Source organism: Erinaceus europaeus, chromosome 8 (genome assembly GCF_950295315.1).
Source record: "Erinaceus europaeus chromosome 8, mEriEur2.1, whole genome shotgun sequence".
Classification (NCBI taxonomy): Eukaryota; Metazoa; Chordata; class Mammalia; order Eulipotyphla; family Erinaceidae; genus Erinaceus; species Erinaceus europaeus.
Genome location: NC_080169.1, coordinates 123,727,254 through 123,743,602, shown reverse-complemented (window position 1 = coordinate 123,743,602; position 16,349 = coordinate 123,727,254). Strand labels below are relative to the sequence as shown.

The 16,349-nt window shown below is 59.6% G+C and overlaps 1 protein-coding gene across 3 annotated transcripts; it reads left to right on the top strand.

The window, feature by feature from the left end:
* Positions 1 to 4,999: 4,999 nt before the first annotated feature.
* XRCC2 (X-ray repair cross complementing 2) lies at positions 5,000 to 14,138 on the top strand. 3 transcript variants are annotated; one of them, XM_060196848.1, is made up of 4 exons: positions 5,004 to 5,123; positions 8,374 to 8,586; positions 9,014 to 9,095; positions 13,024 to 14,138. In XM_060196848.1, the coding sequence occupies exons 2-4, from the start codon at positions 8,467 to 8,469 to the stop codon at positions 13,851 to 13,853; spliced, it is 1,032 nt and encodes a 343-aa protein (XP_060052831.1). In that variant the 5' UTR covers positions 5,004 to 5,123; positions 8,374 to 8,466; the 3' UTR covers positions 13,854 to 14,138. The 3 variants fall into 3 exon arrangements, with proteins under 3 accessions (XP_060052830.1, XP_060052831.1, XP_060052832.1); XM_060196847.1 differs by lacking the exon at positions 8,374 to 8,586 and having other exon boundaries at positions 5,000 to 5,123; XM_060196849.1 differs by lacking the exon at positions 5,004 to 5,123 and having other exon boundaries at positions 8,489 to 8,510.
* The last annotated feature ends 2,211 nt before the right edge of the window (positions 14,139 to 16,349 follow it).

Genomic DNA, 16,349 nt, shown 5'->3' with positions numbered 1-16,349 from the left:
AAATCCCCCCTGCTTAATACTGCATTTATTTACACAACCACTGTATTCTATTTACATAACCACTGCAGGGCATTGGGTTCAATCCCCGCTGGTTCATGATATGTTTTTGCTCCGCCCCCCTCTCCTTGTCACACCCTGATTTTCACCAGTCACTTTTCTCTCCACCCTCTCTGCGTCGCATCCTGTTCCCACCCTACTGGGCTAGTATATTTATAAGGACAAGATTGTTTGTAGTTTAGTTTAGCTTAGCTTGGTATAGATTGCGCTGCGTCCTGCGTGAATAAAGAGATACTGGCCTACAGCTCAACCATGAGTCCCTGGTCGTCTGTCTCCTGTCAGTGAGCTCAGCCCGACAGACCCGGGTTCAAGCCCCCTGGTCCCCACCTGCGGGGGGGTAGGGGAGCTTTGTGCATGTGGTGAAGCAGGGCTGCAGTGTCTCTCTCTGTCTCTCTCTCTTATTACCTCCACCCCTCTTGGCTTCTGGCTGTCTCTATCCAACAAATAAATATAGATCATTAAACTTCTTCCATTTACCATTTGCCTCCTTGTCTCTCTTCCTCTACTCTACCTACCAGCACATATCAGCACATGTCCGAGGCCCTGGGTTCGAACCCCAGACCCACCACCAATACAGGAGCATCACGGACAACAACCAAAGAGTCGTCCATGGATGGTGAAGAAGTACTGTTATGTCTCTTTTCTTTCTCTCTTCTCAAATACAGAATTACAAAATTAGACGGGGGGGGGGGGAGGGGGGAGGCGGTAACACATGTTACAGGGCTCAAGGACCCGGGTTCAAGCCCCCAGTCCCCACCTGCAGGAGGAAAGCTTCACAAGTGGTGAAGCAGGGCTGCCGGTGTCTCTCTCCCTCTCTAGCTCCCCCCCCCTCACAATTTCTCTCTGTCTCTATCCAATAATGAATAAATAGGAAGTGAAGGCAGGATTGCTGAAAACATGGAGGGAGGGCGGGGGTAGATAGCATCATGGTTCTGCAAACAGACTCTCATGCCTGAGGCTCCAAAGTCCCAGGTTCAATCCCCCACACCACCATAAGCCAGAGCTGAACAGTGCTCTGGTTAAAAAAATAAAAAAATAGGCGAGTCCAGCGGTAGCGCTAGTGGCATATGTGGCACAAAGCACCAAGGACCGACCTAATGATCCCGGTTCGAGCCCCCGGCTCCCCACTGCAGGAGAGTCACTTCCCAGGCGGGGGAAGCAGGTCTGCAGGTGTCTGTCTTCTCTTCTCCCTCTGTCTTCCCCCTCCTCTCTCCATTTCTCTCTGTCCTATCCAACAACAACAACATCAATAACAACGACATCAATAACAACAACAATAATAGCTACAACAATAAAACAACAAGGGCAACAAAAGGGAACAAATACATTAATAAACATTAATACATAAATAATAATAAATTAAAAATAAAAAATAAATAAAAACATGTGGGGAAATATATAGATAGATATCAATATAGTTACTGAATCAGCCCTATCTGTGAGCTTGGGAGAACCACTGCAGTTTCCCAGCAGACGGAATGGGGACCCAGAACTCTGCTGGTGGGAATGGGGTGGAATTATGCCCCTGTTAGCTTTTTTTTTTTTTTTTGCTGGGCTGTGGGTTCTCAGGGCCACCCTCCTGGAGGAAATCGGCCGGGTCTCCTCTCTTGTTTTTCTTTCTTTCTCTCTTTTTCTATTTTTCTTTTTCTTTTTCTTTTTTTTTAAAAAAAGCGTTTAAAAATATGTATTATTTATTCCCTATTGTTGCCCTCGTTGTTTTATTGTTGTAGTTATGATTGATGTCGTTGTTGTTGAATAGCCTGTTAACTTTTTGTTTGTTTAATGTTTTGTTTTACTTAGTCAATTAATTATTGTATAGAGACAGAGAGAAATTGAGAGGGGGAGACAGAGAGAGAGAGAGACAGAGAGACCCCTGCAGCCCTGCTTCTCTGCTCCTGAAGCTTCCGCACCTGCAGGTGGGGACCAGGGGCTCGAACCCTGATGCTTGCACACTATAATGTGCGCGCTTCACCAAGTGCCACCGCCTGGCCCCTAGACCCCTGTTATCTTACAATGCTTGGAAATCAGTATTAAGTCACTAAAGAAATTGTTAAAAAAAAAAAAAAGAAGAAAGGAAGGAAGGAAGGAAGGAAGGGAAGGAGGGAAGGAAGGAAGGGAAGGAAGGAAGGGAAGGAGGGAAGGAAGGAAGGGAAGGAAGGAAGGGAAGGAGGGAAGGAAGGAAGGGAAGGAAGGAAGGAAGGGAAGGAGGGAAGGAAGGAAGGGAAGGAAGGAAGGAGGGAAGGAAGGAAGGAAGGAAGGAAGGAGGGAAGGAAGGGAAGGAAGGAAGGAGGGAAGGAAGGGAAGGAAGGAGGGAAGGAAGGAAGGAAGGGAAGGAAGGAAGGGAAGGAAGGAAGGAAGGGAAGGAAGGAAGGAAGGGAAGGGAAGGAAGGAAGGAAGGAGGGAAGGAAGGGAAGGAGGGAAGGAAGGAAGGAAGGGAAGGAAGGAAGGAAGGAGGGAAGGAAGGAAGGAAGGAAGGAGGGAAGGAAGGAAGGGAAGGAAGGAAGGAAGGGAAGGAAGGAAGGAAGGAGGGAAGGAAGGGAAGGAAGGAAGGAAGGAGGGAAGGAAGGAAGGAAGGGAAGGAAGGAAGGAAGGAAGGAAGGAGGGAAGGAAGGGAAGGAGGGAAGGAAGGAAGGGAAGGAAGGAAGGAGGGAAGGAAGGAAGGAAGGAAGGAGGGAAGGAAGGAAGGGAAGGAAGGAAGGGAAGGAAGGAAGGAGGGAAGGAAGGAAGGAAGGAGGGAAGGAAGGAAGGAAGGGAAGGAAGGAAGGGAAGGAAGGAAGGAAGGGAAGGAAGGAAGGAAGGAAGGGAAGGAAGGAAGGGAAGGGAAGGAAGGGAAGGAAGGAAGGGACGGAAGGAAGGAAGGAGGGAAGGAAGGAAGGGAAGGAAGGGAAGGAAGAGAAGGAAGGAAGGAGGGAAGGAAGGGAAGGAAGGAAGGAAGGAGGGAAGGAAGGAAGGAAAGGAAGGGAAGGAAGGGAAGGAAGGGAAGGAAGGGAAGGAAGGAAGGAGGGAAGGAAGGGAAGGAAGGAAGGAAGGAGGGAAGGAAGGAAGGAAGGGAAGGAAGGGAAGGAAGGAAGGAAGGGAAGGAAGGAAGGAAGGAGGGAAGGAAGGGAAGGAAGGAAGGAAGGAGGGAAGGAAGGAAGGAAGGGAAGGAAGGAAGGAAGGAGGGAAGGGAAGGAGGGAAGGAAGGAAGGGAAGGAAGGAAGGAGGGAAGGAAGGAAGGAAGGAAGGAGGAAGGAGGAAGGAAGGGAAGGAAGGAAGGAAGGGAAGGAAGGAAGGAGGGAAGGAAGGGAAGGAAGGAAGGAAGGAGGGAAGGAAGGAAGGAAGGGAAGGAAGGAAGGGAAGGAAGGAAGGAAGGAAGGAAGGAAGGAAGGGAAGGAAGGAAGGAAGGGAAGGAAGGGAAGGGAAGGGAAGGAAGGAAGGAAGGGAAGGAAGGAAGGGACGGAAGGAAGGAAGGAGGGAAGGAAGGAAGGGAAGGAAGGAAGGAAGGAGGGAAGGAAGGGAAGGAAGGAAGGAAGGAGGGAAGGAAGGAAGGAAGGGAAGGAAGGAAGGAAGGAAGGAGGGAAGGAAGGAGGGAAGGAAGGAAGGGAAGGAAGGAAGGAAGGGAAGGAAGGAAGGAGGGAAGGAAGGAAGGGAACGAAGGGAAGGAGGGAAGGAAGGGAAGGAAGGAAGGAAGGAAGGAGGGAAGGAAGGAGGGAAGGAAGGAAGGGAAGGAAGGAAGGAAGGGAAGGAAGGAAGGAAGGAGGGAAGGAAGGAAGGGAAGGAAGGGAAGGAGGGAAGGAAGGAAGGAGGGAAGGAAGGAAGGGAAGGAAGGGAAGGAAGGAAGGAAGGGAAGGAAGGAAGGAAGGGAAGGAGGGAAGGAAGGAAGGGAAGGAAGGAGGGAAGGAAGCGAAGGAAGGAAGGAAGGAAGGGAAGGAAGGAAGGAGGGAAGGAAGGGAAGGAAGGAAGGAAGGACGGAAGGAAGGAGGGAAGGAAGGAAGGGAAGGAAGGAAGGAAGGGAAGGAAGGAAGGGAAGGAAGGAGGGAAGGAAGGAAGGAGGGAAGGAAGGAAGGAAGGAAGGAAGGGAAGGAAGGGAAGGAAGGAAGGAAGGAAGGAAGGGAAGGAAGGAGGGAAGGAAGGAGGGAAGGAAGGGAAGGAAGGAAGGAAGGAGGGAAGGAAGGAAGGAAGGAAGGAAGGAAGGGAGGAATGGGGAGAGAGAGAGGGAGAGAGAGAGAAGCCACAGCCAGCCCCGTCCGTGCTGGGGGAGCCGCTGCGGTGCCGCCGTCGGCCGAGTCACCGGTCCACGCGGGTCCACGCGGGACGCGAGGCCTGGGGCGGGAACTGCGCGGCGCCGCCGCCGTTATCCTGTGGGCCTGTCAGTGTCTCCATGTTACAAATAAAAAGTAAGAAAGGGGCAGAGCAGAGCGCCAGGCGCGTGATGGCTGTGCTAAGGCTCCAAAGTCCCGGGCTCAACCCCCCGCACCATCAGCCAGAGCTGAGCAGGGCTCTGGGGGAAAAGAAAAAAGAAAAAAAAAAGAAAAAGGGACAAGACAAGAAGCACCCCGTGTCGGATCGCTGTGCCGCAGAGCTGTCACCGTCACCGTCACCGTCACCGTCACCACCGGCAGGACATGCTCTAGACCCTTATTTAAACTCCCGAGAAGACCAGCCGAGCAAGAGGGCGGCTTGACCCGGGACAGACAGACGGACAGACGGACAGACGGACGGCGGCGCCGGGCAGGCAGGTCCCCCAGCGGCCCCCCCCCCGCCCCGCGGCCCCGCCCCCGCCGCACAGCCGCCCACCCGCCGCGGCCGCTGCTCGTCTCTGATTGCTCGGCGTCGGCCGGTCTCCTAGGAGACGCTGGTGACGTCACGTCGAGCCCCGGGCCCCGCCCCGCGCATGCTCCGAGCCTCCCGGCTCTCGGCCGCGGCACAGTGCGCATGCCCGGCGGGGTTGGCGGGGCCGGAGGGGCCGGCGGGGTCGGGGGTCGGGGGGCGGTGCCCGGCCAATGGCGGCGGCGGCGGGAGGCTTGAGCGCCCGGAAGGGCGGCGGCGCCATGAGCAGGGATTTCGGGGCCGAGTCCGGGACTGAGGTGAGAGGCGCGGACGGGCGGCGAGGGGGCGCGGGCCGGGGTGCAGGCTGGGCGGGGGCTGGGGGGCTGGGTTCCTTGGCTGCCGGGGGGGGGGGGGGGGCTGGGTGCGGGGGTCAGGACCTCAGGGTCGGGGTTCAGGACCTCAAGGTCGGGGGTCAGGACCACAGGGGCGGGGTCAGGACCTAAGGTCGGGGGTCAAGACCCAGGGGCGAGGGTCAGAACCTCATGGTCGGGGGTCAAGACCTCAGGGTCAGGGGTCAAGACCTCAAGGTCGGGGGTCAGAACCTCAGGGTCGGGGGGTCAGGACCTAGGGTCTGGGGTCAGGACCTAGGGCGGGGGTCAAGACCTCAGGGTCGGGGGTCAAGTCCTCAGGGTCGGGGGTCAAGACCTAAGGGTCCGGGGGTCAGAACCTAGGCCGGGGTTTCGGAGGTCCAGGGTCCCAGGGGTCTCTGGGTTGGGGGTCTGGGGCCTCTCCTGATGGGGGTTCCGGGTCCCAGGTTCTCCCGGTCGAGTGTTGAGGGTCCAGAGGTGGAGGGCCAGGGGTTCGGGCCCCGGGTTGTCTGTCGGGCTGTCGGTCAGGGGCGATGGGGCGGCGGTGGAGGGGCCCCGGGTCGAGCCCCCTGCCCCTGCTCCGCCGCTGCTCCCCGGGCCCGGTAGAGTGCAGGCCTTGGCCGGGGAGCCGGGAGAAGGCCGAGCACACGCCGCCGCGTGCGGGGACCGGTTCAAGCCCCGCCGCCCCCTCTCCGCCGCAGGAGCCGCAGGCTGGGCTGCAGGTGTCTCTCCGCCGGCCCGGGTCCGAGCCCCTGGGCGGCCACAGCCGTTTCCGCTGGGTGACATTCTCGGGGCGAGGGGGTCGCCTGTCCCCTTTTTTTTTTTTTTTTTAAATATTTATTTTCCCTTTTGTTGCCCTTGTTTTGCTGTTGTTGTTATTGTTGTTACTGATGTCGTCGTTGTTGGACAGGACAGAGAGAAATGGAGAGAGGAGGGGAAGACAGAGAGGGGGAGAGACAGACAGACACCTGCAGACTTGCTTCACCGCCTGGGAAGCGACGCCCCTGCAGGTGGGGAGCCGGGGGCTCGAACCCGGATCCTCACGCCGCTCCCTGCGCTTTGCGCATCGGCTCGCTCTGCTGTCCATCTTTGCATTTCTCTGGCCGTCAGTGACTCACTGAGCATTTTCTCTTCTGCCTGTTGGCATCTGGTTTTTTGTTTTTTTTTTTTTTTTTTTGGTGAATATTCTGTTCATATCCTCTCCCCTGTGTGCCCGGCATCCTTTGTTGGCCGGGGGCAGCCCCGGCAGCTGTCAGGGTTTCCTGAAAGACGAGAGGCGCACCTTGCCGGGCGCAGGCTGAACTTGACTTTATGGTCTCGTAAGGCTCAGACCATGAAAACGCAAACCACCGAGGCAAAGACTCTTAAAACAGAATTCACCGAGGCTTCGGTCACTAATACATGAATCACCCAGGCTTGGATTATTAATACAAAAACCACCAAGTAAGAACAGCGCAGGCAGGGAACCCCTCCGGCTTTGTGGGACATGCCCATCCCAGGGGCACTTTCCTCGCGAGAGGTCACGGCCAGTCTCCGCGTCTTCTGCTCTTCCTGCACCTGTGTGCTGGGCAGATGTCCTGTTGACGGAGACGAATATTCCACCTGTACGTTTATGCCACCCTCCTGCCCCTGTGCATCAGAAGCCAATGTTTCGTAGAAAGTTCCAGCTTGTTACGTTTCTGGGGGCCTTACACAAATTGAGCAGCCCCATTTTTCATAAAATCTGTCCCGTTGTTTGACCAGGGACTTTCGTTTTGTTCCATACTGAGAAGGCACCTGGCCAGCCTCTCCATGAAGTTAGCTCTCCAGCTGGAACCCGTCTTCCTTGTGTGCTCACTGCGACCCAGGTTCTCGAGTTCTATCCCTGCGTGAGGAAGTGGGAGCACAGTGGTGGGCGGCAGACTAAAAGGCCCATTGTGTCTATGCGGGCACCAGAGCTTCCCGTTTATTAATTATGCCATGTAAGGCGGCCGCTCCACTGCGGGAAGCACCAGTCTTTCTCTATTTTAGGAGGAATACTAGAGGAAGGGGCGTGGATAAAGGGGAGCAACTCTCCCTCTTGGAGTGCCCTGAAAAACTCTCCATTACTGATACTGCTTGTTCCATTGTGATCGGCCTTGCAGAGGGCAGCACAGATCTCGTCATTACTTTTGTCGGTGGTCAGGCTCTGAGCCTGGCCACAGGCAAAGATTATTAAGACCACACAGAGCTTAATCCAAGCCCTGCACATGGCAGAAGGCAGGGTGGTGTCAGTTTGGCCTGGAGAGCCCAGCCGTGCAGAACTTGCTGCGAAGCCGGTACCTACCGTGTCAGGCAGCTCTCATGGCGGCCCCTGCGCCATCTGTCTTTCTTGTGGCCGAGTTTGGCGAGCCCTTCGTGTTTGGGGGACTAGCCTCTCGTCTGCTGTGCGGCCTGCGAAGATCCTCTCCCCCTCTGCGAGGGCCTCTGGGCGGTGGTTTCCTTGGCTGTGCAGAAGCTTCTCAATTGGATGTGGTCCCGCTGGTTTATTCTCATCTTTGTTTTTGTTTTCCTGGCTGTCGATCGGACTTGCGTCGCGGAAGATGCCGTTAGGACTCGGACTGAAAAGAGTCCTGCCTGTGCTTGTCTGCGAACGTGGCACGTTTCTGGTCTGACCTCCAGGTCCTTGATCCGTTCAGAGTTGACTCTGCGGGTGGTGAGACGTGGCGCCTCAAGCCTGTCCTTCTGCGCGTGTCCCCCCACCCTTCCCGGCACCGCGAGCTCGAGAGAGACCCCTCCTTGTCGCGGTCCCGAGTCCTCGCCAAACTGAGCTGCCCGTGCGTGGGGTCCGAGTGCCCGAGGTGCTGGCCGCCCCCGACTCGGCTCTGCCGGGGAGCCCCCACACTTCTCCCCAGGGACGGTGCACGGCAGGACAGACCCCGACTCACGGGGAGGGTGGTACTTAGCCATCAGCAGTTGAGTCGTTCTTCGCCGGCTACACTCTTCAGCTCCTCTGAAGGAAGGAGCGCGGCTCTCCCTCTCCCTCTCTCTCTCTCTCTCTCTCTCTCTCTCTCGAATTATTTACTCGTGTTGTGAGGGAGGAAGGCCCAGGCAGCTCAGCCTGCGGCAGTGCCAGGAATAGAGCCCTTCCCGTCAGTACTCAGCAAAGTAGAAGCCAAGTCCTCCCGGGAAACAGCTGCACTGCGTCCGGCTGCCTACCTTGTCACCTCCTCATCTTCAGGATCCAGAAAAGTCTCTCCAGCAGCTGTTTTCCAGCTTGAGATTTCTGTGGGCAAGGGTTGCTTCGCAGGAGAGTTGACGTCTCGGGAGCAGAATGTCGTGGGGCTGGGCAGTGGTGCACCCGGTTAAGCACACATGGTACGGTGCGCAAGGACCCGGGTTCGAACCCCAGCTGCAGGGGGGATGCTGCACAAGTGGGGAAGCAGGGCTGCAGGTGTCTCTCTCCCTCTCTCTCTCCATCTCCACCCCCCGTCCCCTCTCAATCTGCTCTGTATCCTGTCCGATAAAACGGAAAAGGAAAAACTGGGGGAAATGACTGCGGGGAGTGAAGGGCTCGTGGGGGGCCCCGAGCCCCAGCGATAACCCTGGAGGCGAAGGAAGAAAACGTCTCACTGGAGCGGAGAGCCGTGAGCGCAGAGCCCAGGACATTCTGTGCTGGCGTCTGCGTCTGTGTCTGCGTGAGATCTCCGTTTATTGGCTACAGACAGCCAGGGGGAGAGGGAGAGAGACAGACAGACACCTGCTCCAGCTCACAAAGCTTTCCCCCTGCAGGTGGGGGGCTGGGGGCTGGAACCCGGGTCCTTGTGCGTTGTGACGAGAAGGCCGGGCCGTGAGGCTTCTTGTGCTCTCTCCTCCCCCAGCTCCTCGCCCGACTGGAAGGCAGGACCTCGCTGAGAGAGCTGGAGCCTCGCCTGTTCGCCGGGGAAGAAGGCCCTGCACACGGTGAGCGCGACCCCCGGGGGCCGCCCCACCTCCCTCGCCCTGCGCCTGTGCCTGCGCGCTTGTGGATTTTAACTCTCCCTGGTTCCTAACCGACTTGAGCTGCCCAGTTAAAAAATGTCTGGGGCCGGGCGGTGGCACGGCGGGTTAAGCGCACATAGTACGAAGCCCAAGGACCAGAACAAGGATCGGGTTCCAGCCCCCGGCTCCCCACCTGCAGGGGGGAAGCTTCACAGGCGGTGAAGCAGGGCTGCAGGGGCCTCTCTCCCCCTCTCTGTCTCCCCCTCTCTCAGTTTCTCTCTGTCCTGTCCAATAAAATGGAAAACTGGCCTCCAGGAGCAGTGCCGGCACCAAGCCCCAGAGATAACCCTGGGGGCAAAAAAGAAAAGAAAAAAAGTTTTATTATTTTTTAAGCAGTCTCTTGTGCAAGGATTCAGCCTTGAACTCGCCTGGGCTTCATCAGGACTGTGCTGAGTGGCTGCAGAGCTCATGCCCAGCACGCAGGGAGTCTGAGCGCAGAGAAATAGCAGCCCTGGTGGCTGGGGCTTCGGCTGTGCTGAAATGTTTGTAAACACCCACGCTCTCGCCAGGAAGATGCCCCGCAAGGTTCTGGCTATGCCCGGCCACCCCAGCTGCAGCTCCGAGCGGCCCTCTGTCCCCCTGGGGGACCCCTTCTCTGAACTCAGAATGCAAACCTCAGATGGTTTCTTTTATTTCAAATTAATTTCCTCCTTTGAGTCTCCAGCCTTGTGAATCCGTTGTTGACTTTGATGTTTTATTTACTGTTAATAGGAGATCCGAAGAATGTGAGGGCACAGGGCCTGTTCAACGCCACACCCCCGCCGGAGCTCTGTGTCTCCACCCTCCCGCCTCCCAGAGGAGTCCTCACAGGCTTAGAGACAGTTTGCTGGCTTCTGGCTGGTTGGTTGGTTGGTTTAGTATTTGTTTTTGGCAAATCCATGTGTATCAGATCCCTGGACTCCACAGGAGTGAAACCACCTGGCAGTTGTCTGCCATCCCTATTACCTCACTCAGCATGTTCGCCTCCAGTACCGTCCACTTTGCTCCAGAGAACAAGATATCATCTTTTTGAGGGCAGAGCAGTACTCCATGGAGGGTACATGCCAGCACTCCCTTATTGAGTCCTCTGCGGATGGGCATCTAGGCTGCCCACAGTTAAATACGCAGAAACTGTGGCACCTGTTTGAATCCTCCTGGATTCCCGAACCCCCAAACTCAGAACGCCTCGTCCTGCTGCGCTGAGAGCAGGGAGCAACCCAGAGAGCCTCACCATCTGTCTGCCTGCTGGGGCCTTGTAGTGAGGAACGGTGACGATGCCACCCCTCCCCACCCACCACCCACCACCCAGCAACAGCCTTAGCTCGTCTCTGCTCCAGGATATCTGCTCTCCTCTCCTACTTGTTCCCTGCGATCTTGTTAAACCTTGTGCTCTGTCGCATTCTTCCTCTTCTTGTGCTACAGTGAGCGAGGGTCTCAGGCATACACAGGACCACTACTCAGAGCTGTCCTCTGTCGTCAGGACAGGGACACAGAGGAGACCCCACAGCCCTGCCCACCCTCCATGGGGCTCCCTGGGTGCTGTGCCTGGTGCTGAGAGAGGAGAGACCCCACAGCCCTGCCCACCCTCCATGGGCTCCCTGGGTGCTGTGCAGGGTGCTGAGAGAGGAGAGACCCCACAGCCCTGCCCCACCCTCCATGGGCTCCCTGGGTGCTGTGCAGGGTGCTGAGAGAGGAGACACCCCACAGCCCTGCCCACCCTCCATGGGCTCCCTGGGTGCTGTGCCTGGTGCTGAGAGAGGAGACACCCCACAGCCCTGCCCACCCTCCATGGGCTCCCTGGGTGCTGTGCCTGGTGCTGAGAGAGGAGACACCCCACAGCCCTGCCCACCCTCCATGGGCTCCCTGGGTGCTGTGCAGGGTGCTGAGAGAGGAGAGACCCCACAGCCCTGCCCACCCTCCATGGGCTCCCTGGGTGCTGTGCAGGGTGCTGAGAGAGGAGAGACCCCACAGCCCTGCCCACCCTCCATGGGCTCCCTGGGTGCTGAGAGAGGAGAGACCCCACAGCCCTGCCCACCCTCCATGGGCTCCCTGGGTGCTGTGCCTGGTGCTGAGAGAGGAGACACCCCACAGCCCTGCCCACCCTCCATGGGCTCCCTGGGTGCTGTGCCTGGTGCTGAGAGAGGAGACACCCCACAGCCCTGCCCCACCCTCCATGGGCTCCCTGGGTGCTGTGCAGGGTGCTGAGAGAGGAGAGACCCCACAGCCCTGCCCCACCCTCCATGGGCTCCCTGGGTGCTGTGCAGGGTGCTGAGAGAGGAGAGACCCCACAGCCCTGCCCACCCTCCATGGGCTCCCTGGGTGCTGAGAGAGGAGAGACCCCACAGCCCTGCCCACCCTCCATGGGCTCCCTGGGTGCTGTGCCTGGTGCTGAGAGAGGAGACACCCCACAGCCCTGCCCACCCTCCATGGGCTCCCTGGGTGCTGTGCCTGGTGCTGAGAGAGGAGAGACCCCACAGCCCTGCCCACCCTCCATGGGCTCCCTGGGTGCTGTGCAGGGTGCTGAGAGAGGAGAGACCCCACAGCCCTGCCCACCCTCCATGGGCTCCCTGGGTGCTGTGCAGGGTGCTGAGAGAGGAGAGACCCCACAGCCCTGCCCACCCTCCATGGGCTCCCTGGGTGCTGTGCCTGGTGCTGAGAGAGGAGACACCCCACAGCCCTGCCCACCCTCCATGGGGCTCCCTGGGTGCTGTGCCTGGTGCTGAGAGAGGAGACACCCCACAGCCCTGCCCACCCTCCATGGGCTCCTGGGTGCTGTGCATGGTGCTGAGAGAGGAGAGACCCCACAGCCCTGCCCACCCTCCATGGGCTCCCTGGGTGCTGTGCCTGGTGCTGAGAGAGGAGAGACCCCACAGCCCTGCCCACCCTCCATGGGCTCCCTGGGTGCTGTGCAGGGTGCTGAGAGAGGAGAGACCCCACAGCCCTGCCCCACCCTCCATGGGCTCCCTGGGTGCTGTGCAGGGTGCTGAGAGAGGAGAGACCCCACAGCCCTGCCCACCCTCCATGGGCTCCCTGGGTGCTGAGAGAGGAGAGACCCCACAGCCCTGCCCACCCTCCATGGGCTCCCTGGGTGCTGTGCCTGGTGCTGAGAGAGGAGACACCCCACAGCCCTGCCCACCCTCCATGGGCTCCCTGGGTGCTGTGCCTGGTGCTGAGAGAGGAGACACCCCACAGCCCTGCCCACCCTCCATGGGGCTCCCTGGATGCTGTGCCTGGTGCTGAGAGAGGAGACACCCCACAGCCCTGCCCACCCTCCATGGGCTCCCTGGGTGCTGTGCAGGGTGCTGAGAGAGGAGACGACCCACAGCCCTGCCCACCCTCCATGGGCTCCCTGGGTGCTGTGCCTGGTGCTGAGAGAGGAGAGACCCCACAGCCCTGCCCACCCTCCATGGGCTCCCTGGGTGCTGTGCAGGGTGCTGAGAGAGGAGAGACCCCACAGCCCTGCCCACCCTCCATGGGCTCCCTGGGTGCTGTGCAGGGTGCTGAGAGGAACCAGCACTTGTGGTCAGACAGGTGCTCTCGGCTGAGCCATCTTCTGACCCTGGTTCTGCTGAGCTTTGTTCCCGGCCTGTCCGACTGTCCGTATCAGAGCAACGGCTCTGGTCACATTCACGGCGGCCTCCAGAGACCTCCGCTGCTCCTCCCTGGGTGTGCTCCCCATCTCTGCGCCCAGCCTTTCTTGGTCTGGAAGCTTAGCCCCAGGGGTGCAGGGCCTTTCACCTATCGGCATCAGCCCCGGTGCCCTTGACACTGGGTCTCTGGGTCTGGGCTGAGTCCGCCAGGCCGTCCCTGCTCTGGGCCCTCCTCCTGTTTCCTCCTGCGTTTGCCGCATGGCCGCCGCCCTGTCCCACAGGTGAGATCCTGGAGCTCCATGGCCCCGAGGGCTCGGGCAAGACAGAGATGCTGTACCACCTGGCCGCACGCTGCCTGCTGCCGAGAGCCCAGGGCGGCCTGGAGGCGGAGGCGCTGTTCGTGGACGCCGATGGCCACTTTGACCTGCTCAGGCTGGTGGCGGTGCTGGAGTGGAGGCTGGGGCAGGGGCCGCAGTTGAAGGGGCAGGAGGGGCAGGGGCAGGAGGGGCAGGGGCAGGAGGGGCTGGGGCAAGAGGGGCAGGAGACGCAGGGGCAGGAGGGCCCACGGCGGGGGCAGCTGTTGGAGGGCCGGGGCCCGGGGGGCTCGGAGGCCGCGGTGCGCACCTGCCTGGGCCGCCTGCGTCTGCTCACCTGCCGGAGCAGCACCCAGCTGCTACTGTCCCTGCTGGCCCTGGAAGCGCGCCTGTGTGGGGCGGCCCCGCGCCTGCTGCTGCTGGACGGACTGTCGGCCTTCTACTGGCTGGACCGCGCCAACGGCCCCGGCCCCGCTGCCCAGGAGGCCCCGCTGCGGGCGTGCGCCCAGCTGCTGCAGCGCCTGGCCCGGGACCACGGCCTGCTGCTCGTGGCCACCACGCAGAGCCTGCTGCCACCCCGTGGGGCCGGGGACTCTGACGGGGCCGGGGACGCGGACGGGCCTCGGGGTGCCCGGCCCTACCTGTGCCGCGCCTGGCAGCAGGCCGTGGGGCGCTCCCTGCTCTTCTCCCGGCCACACGGCCCCGCCGAGTCCTTCTCCATCCTCGTCCGCAGGCCCGGGGGCGCCCCCCGCAGGCTGGCCTTCCGCGTCGGGGAGGGCGGGCTGCAGTTTTGCTGAAGAGACCTCAAGGGCCGGGGTCCACTGAGCCGCAGGGAGCCAGGCAGCACGACCCTCACGGCGCCCCCCACCCGATCCACATCCAGCCGAGAAGCCATTTCAGGAGCCGGAGCTCGCACCTGCTCCCCATGGAGACCCTGGGCCCTGGTCCCGGGGAACAAAGACATGGGGGGCTTCCAAGGAGGGGAGGGCCAGGGAGCTCTGGTGGTGGGAACTGTGTGCAGTCACACCCTGTTAGTTATACCCCTGATAAAACACTTAGAAATTAAAAATGAAGTCACGTTAGGACTGTAGAGTGATCTCGGCCAGTGAGAGCTGGCGGCCGGGCTGCCTGCTGGCAGGGCAGGGAAGGAACAGAGGAGGGGCCTCTGGAGGGGGGTGTCTGCGCAGAGAGCAGAGCAGAGCACAGGCGGCTGTGTGCCCGTCCCCACCCTGTGGGCAGTGGCATGGAGGGGGAGAAGAGAAGAGGGGAGACACCCAGCACTGCTCAGGACGCTTCCCAGTGTGGGTGCTCGAGTGTGGGCCTGGGGCCTCGAACCCGGGTCCTCGTACTTGGCATCGGGTGTGCTCCTGGGTGGGCTTCCTCTTGGCCCAAGACCCTCCCTCGGTGCTTAAGGTGAGTCTGGCTGTGCGCAAGCCCGCCCTGCCCTAGCCTCCCTGCAGCCACAGGGCAGAGCTCCTGCCCATGTCACATATGCCAGGGCCCAGGATGGCATGGGGCTCCTGATGGTGTCACAGATCCAGGGCCCAGGATGGCATGGGGCTCCTGATGGTGTCACATATGCCAGAGCCCAGGGTGGCATGGGGCTCCTGATGGTGTCACAGATGCCAGGGCCCAGGATGGCATGGGGCTCCTGATGGTGTCACATATGCCAGGGCCCAGGGTGGCATGGGGCTCCTGATGGTGTCACAGATGCCAGGGCCCAGGATGGCATGGGGCTCCTGATGGTGTCACAGATGCCATGGCCTAGGGTGGCATGGGGTTCCTGATGGTGTCACAGATGCCAGGGCCCAGGATGGCATGGGGCTCCTGATGGTGTCACAGATGCCAGGGTGGCATGGGGTTCCTGATGGTGTCACATATGCATGGGGCTCCTGATGGTGTCACAGATGCCAGGGCCCAGGTTGGCATGGGGCTCCTGATGGTGTCACAGATCCAGGGCCCAGGTTGGCATGGGGCTCCTGATGGTGTCACAGATCCAGGGCCCAGGTTGGCATGGGGCTCCTGATGGTGTCACAGATGCCAGGGCCCAGGGTGGCATGGGGCTCCTGATGGTGTCACAGATCCAGGGCCCAGGGTGGCATGGGGCTCCTGATGGTGTCACAGATCCAGGGCCCAGGGTGGCATGGGGGCTCCTGCCCATGTCACAGATGCCAGGGCCCAGTGTGGCATGGGAGCTCCTGATGGTGTCACATATGCTAGAGCCCAGGGTGGCATTGAGCTCCTGACAGTGTCCCAGATCCAGGGCCCAGGTGACATGGGGCTCCTAACTATGTAATACAGTTCTGTATTTATGTGGAGCCCCAGAGTCAGGTGTGAGCACAGCGGGTTAGGCCACACGGCACCAAACCGCAATGGCCGCCTCCCACTCTGCATGCCAGCCCTTCTCCAGGCTGGGACACGGGAGAGAAAAGAGAGGAAGAGAGCAAAACCAGGAACAGAGGTGGGTTTTATGGGATAAAACCGGAAGTGGCAAGTCGGAACGGAGATGGCTGGGAAAGGGGGTGGAGAAAAGAAAAAGTGGGAAGGTAGAAAGCTTCTGCAGCAACGGTTGAGAGGGTTTTAACTGGCGGGATTAATGTGCCCTGCAGGCAGGGCAAGTCTCGAGGTAGAAAGAAGACAGATCCAAGGAGTGGGTAGGGAATCTTTCAGGCAGAACAGTAAATAGGCCATAGTATCAGCAATGAAACGGGAAGTTGGCTTAATGCCCGACAGATGCCAGGGCCTAGGGGGTCATGGGGGCTGCTGATGGTGTCAGATGCCAGGGCCCAGGGTGGCATCGGGGCTTCTGACGGTGTCACAGATGCCAGGACACAGCCCCAGTGATGGCAGACGGCAGGAGAAATCAGTCAGCAGTGGGATGCTGTAAGGTGAACGCAGGGCCGCGGGGAGAACCTTTCACACACCGCAAGGAAGGAAGGGTCCTCGAAGGTCCTTGAGCTGCCAGACTGCAGCACTGTCGCCCGGCCACCCGGGTTCCCCGAGACCCAGCAGTCAGCCCTCGGGCTGTGTTGTGAGCACCACCCCAGACCTGGACACCAACTCTGCCGTCCTTACAGCTCACCAGCTCACCTACACAACAGCAGGACAAACAAAGGCTACCTCCCCCAGCACTGTTCACCTCTGCCTAGTGGTGGTGTAGTTTGAACCTGCGACTTCGGAGCCTCAGGCATGAGAGTCTCTGCAGAGCCATATGCTGTCTACCCCCTGCCCAAACAGAATTTCAAGTGGACAAAAGCTAAAATAGTGGGTGAGCTGGTCAGCATAGTGGTTAT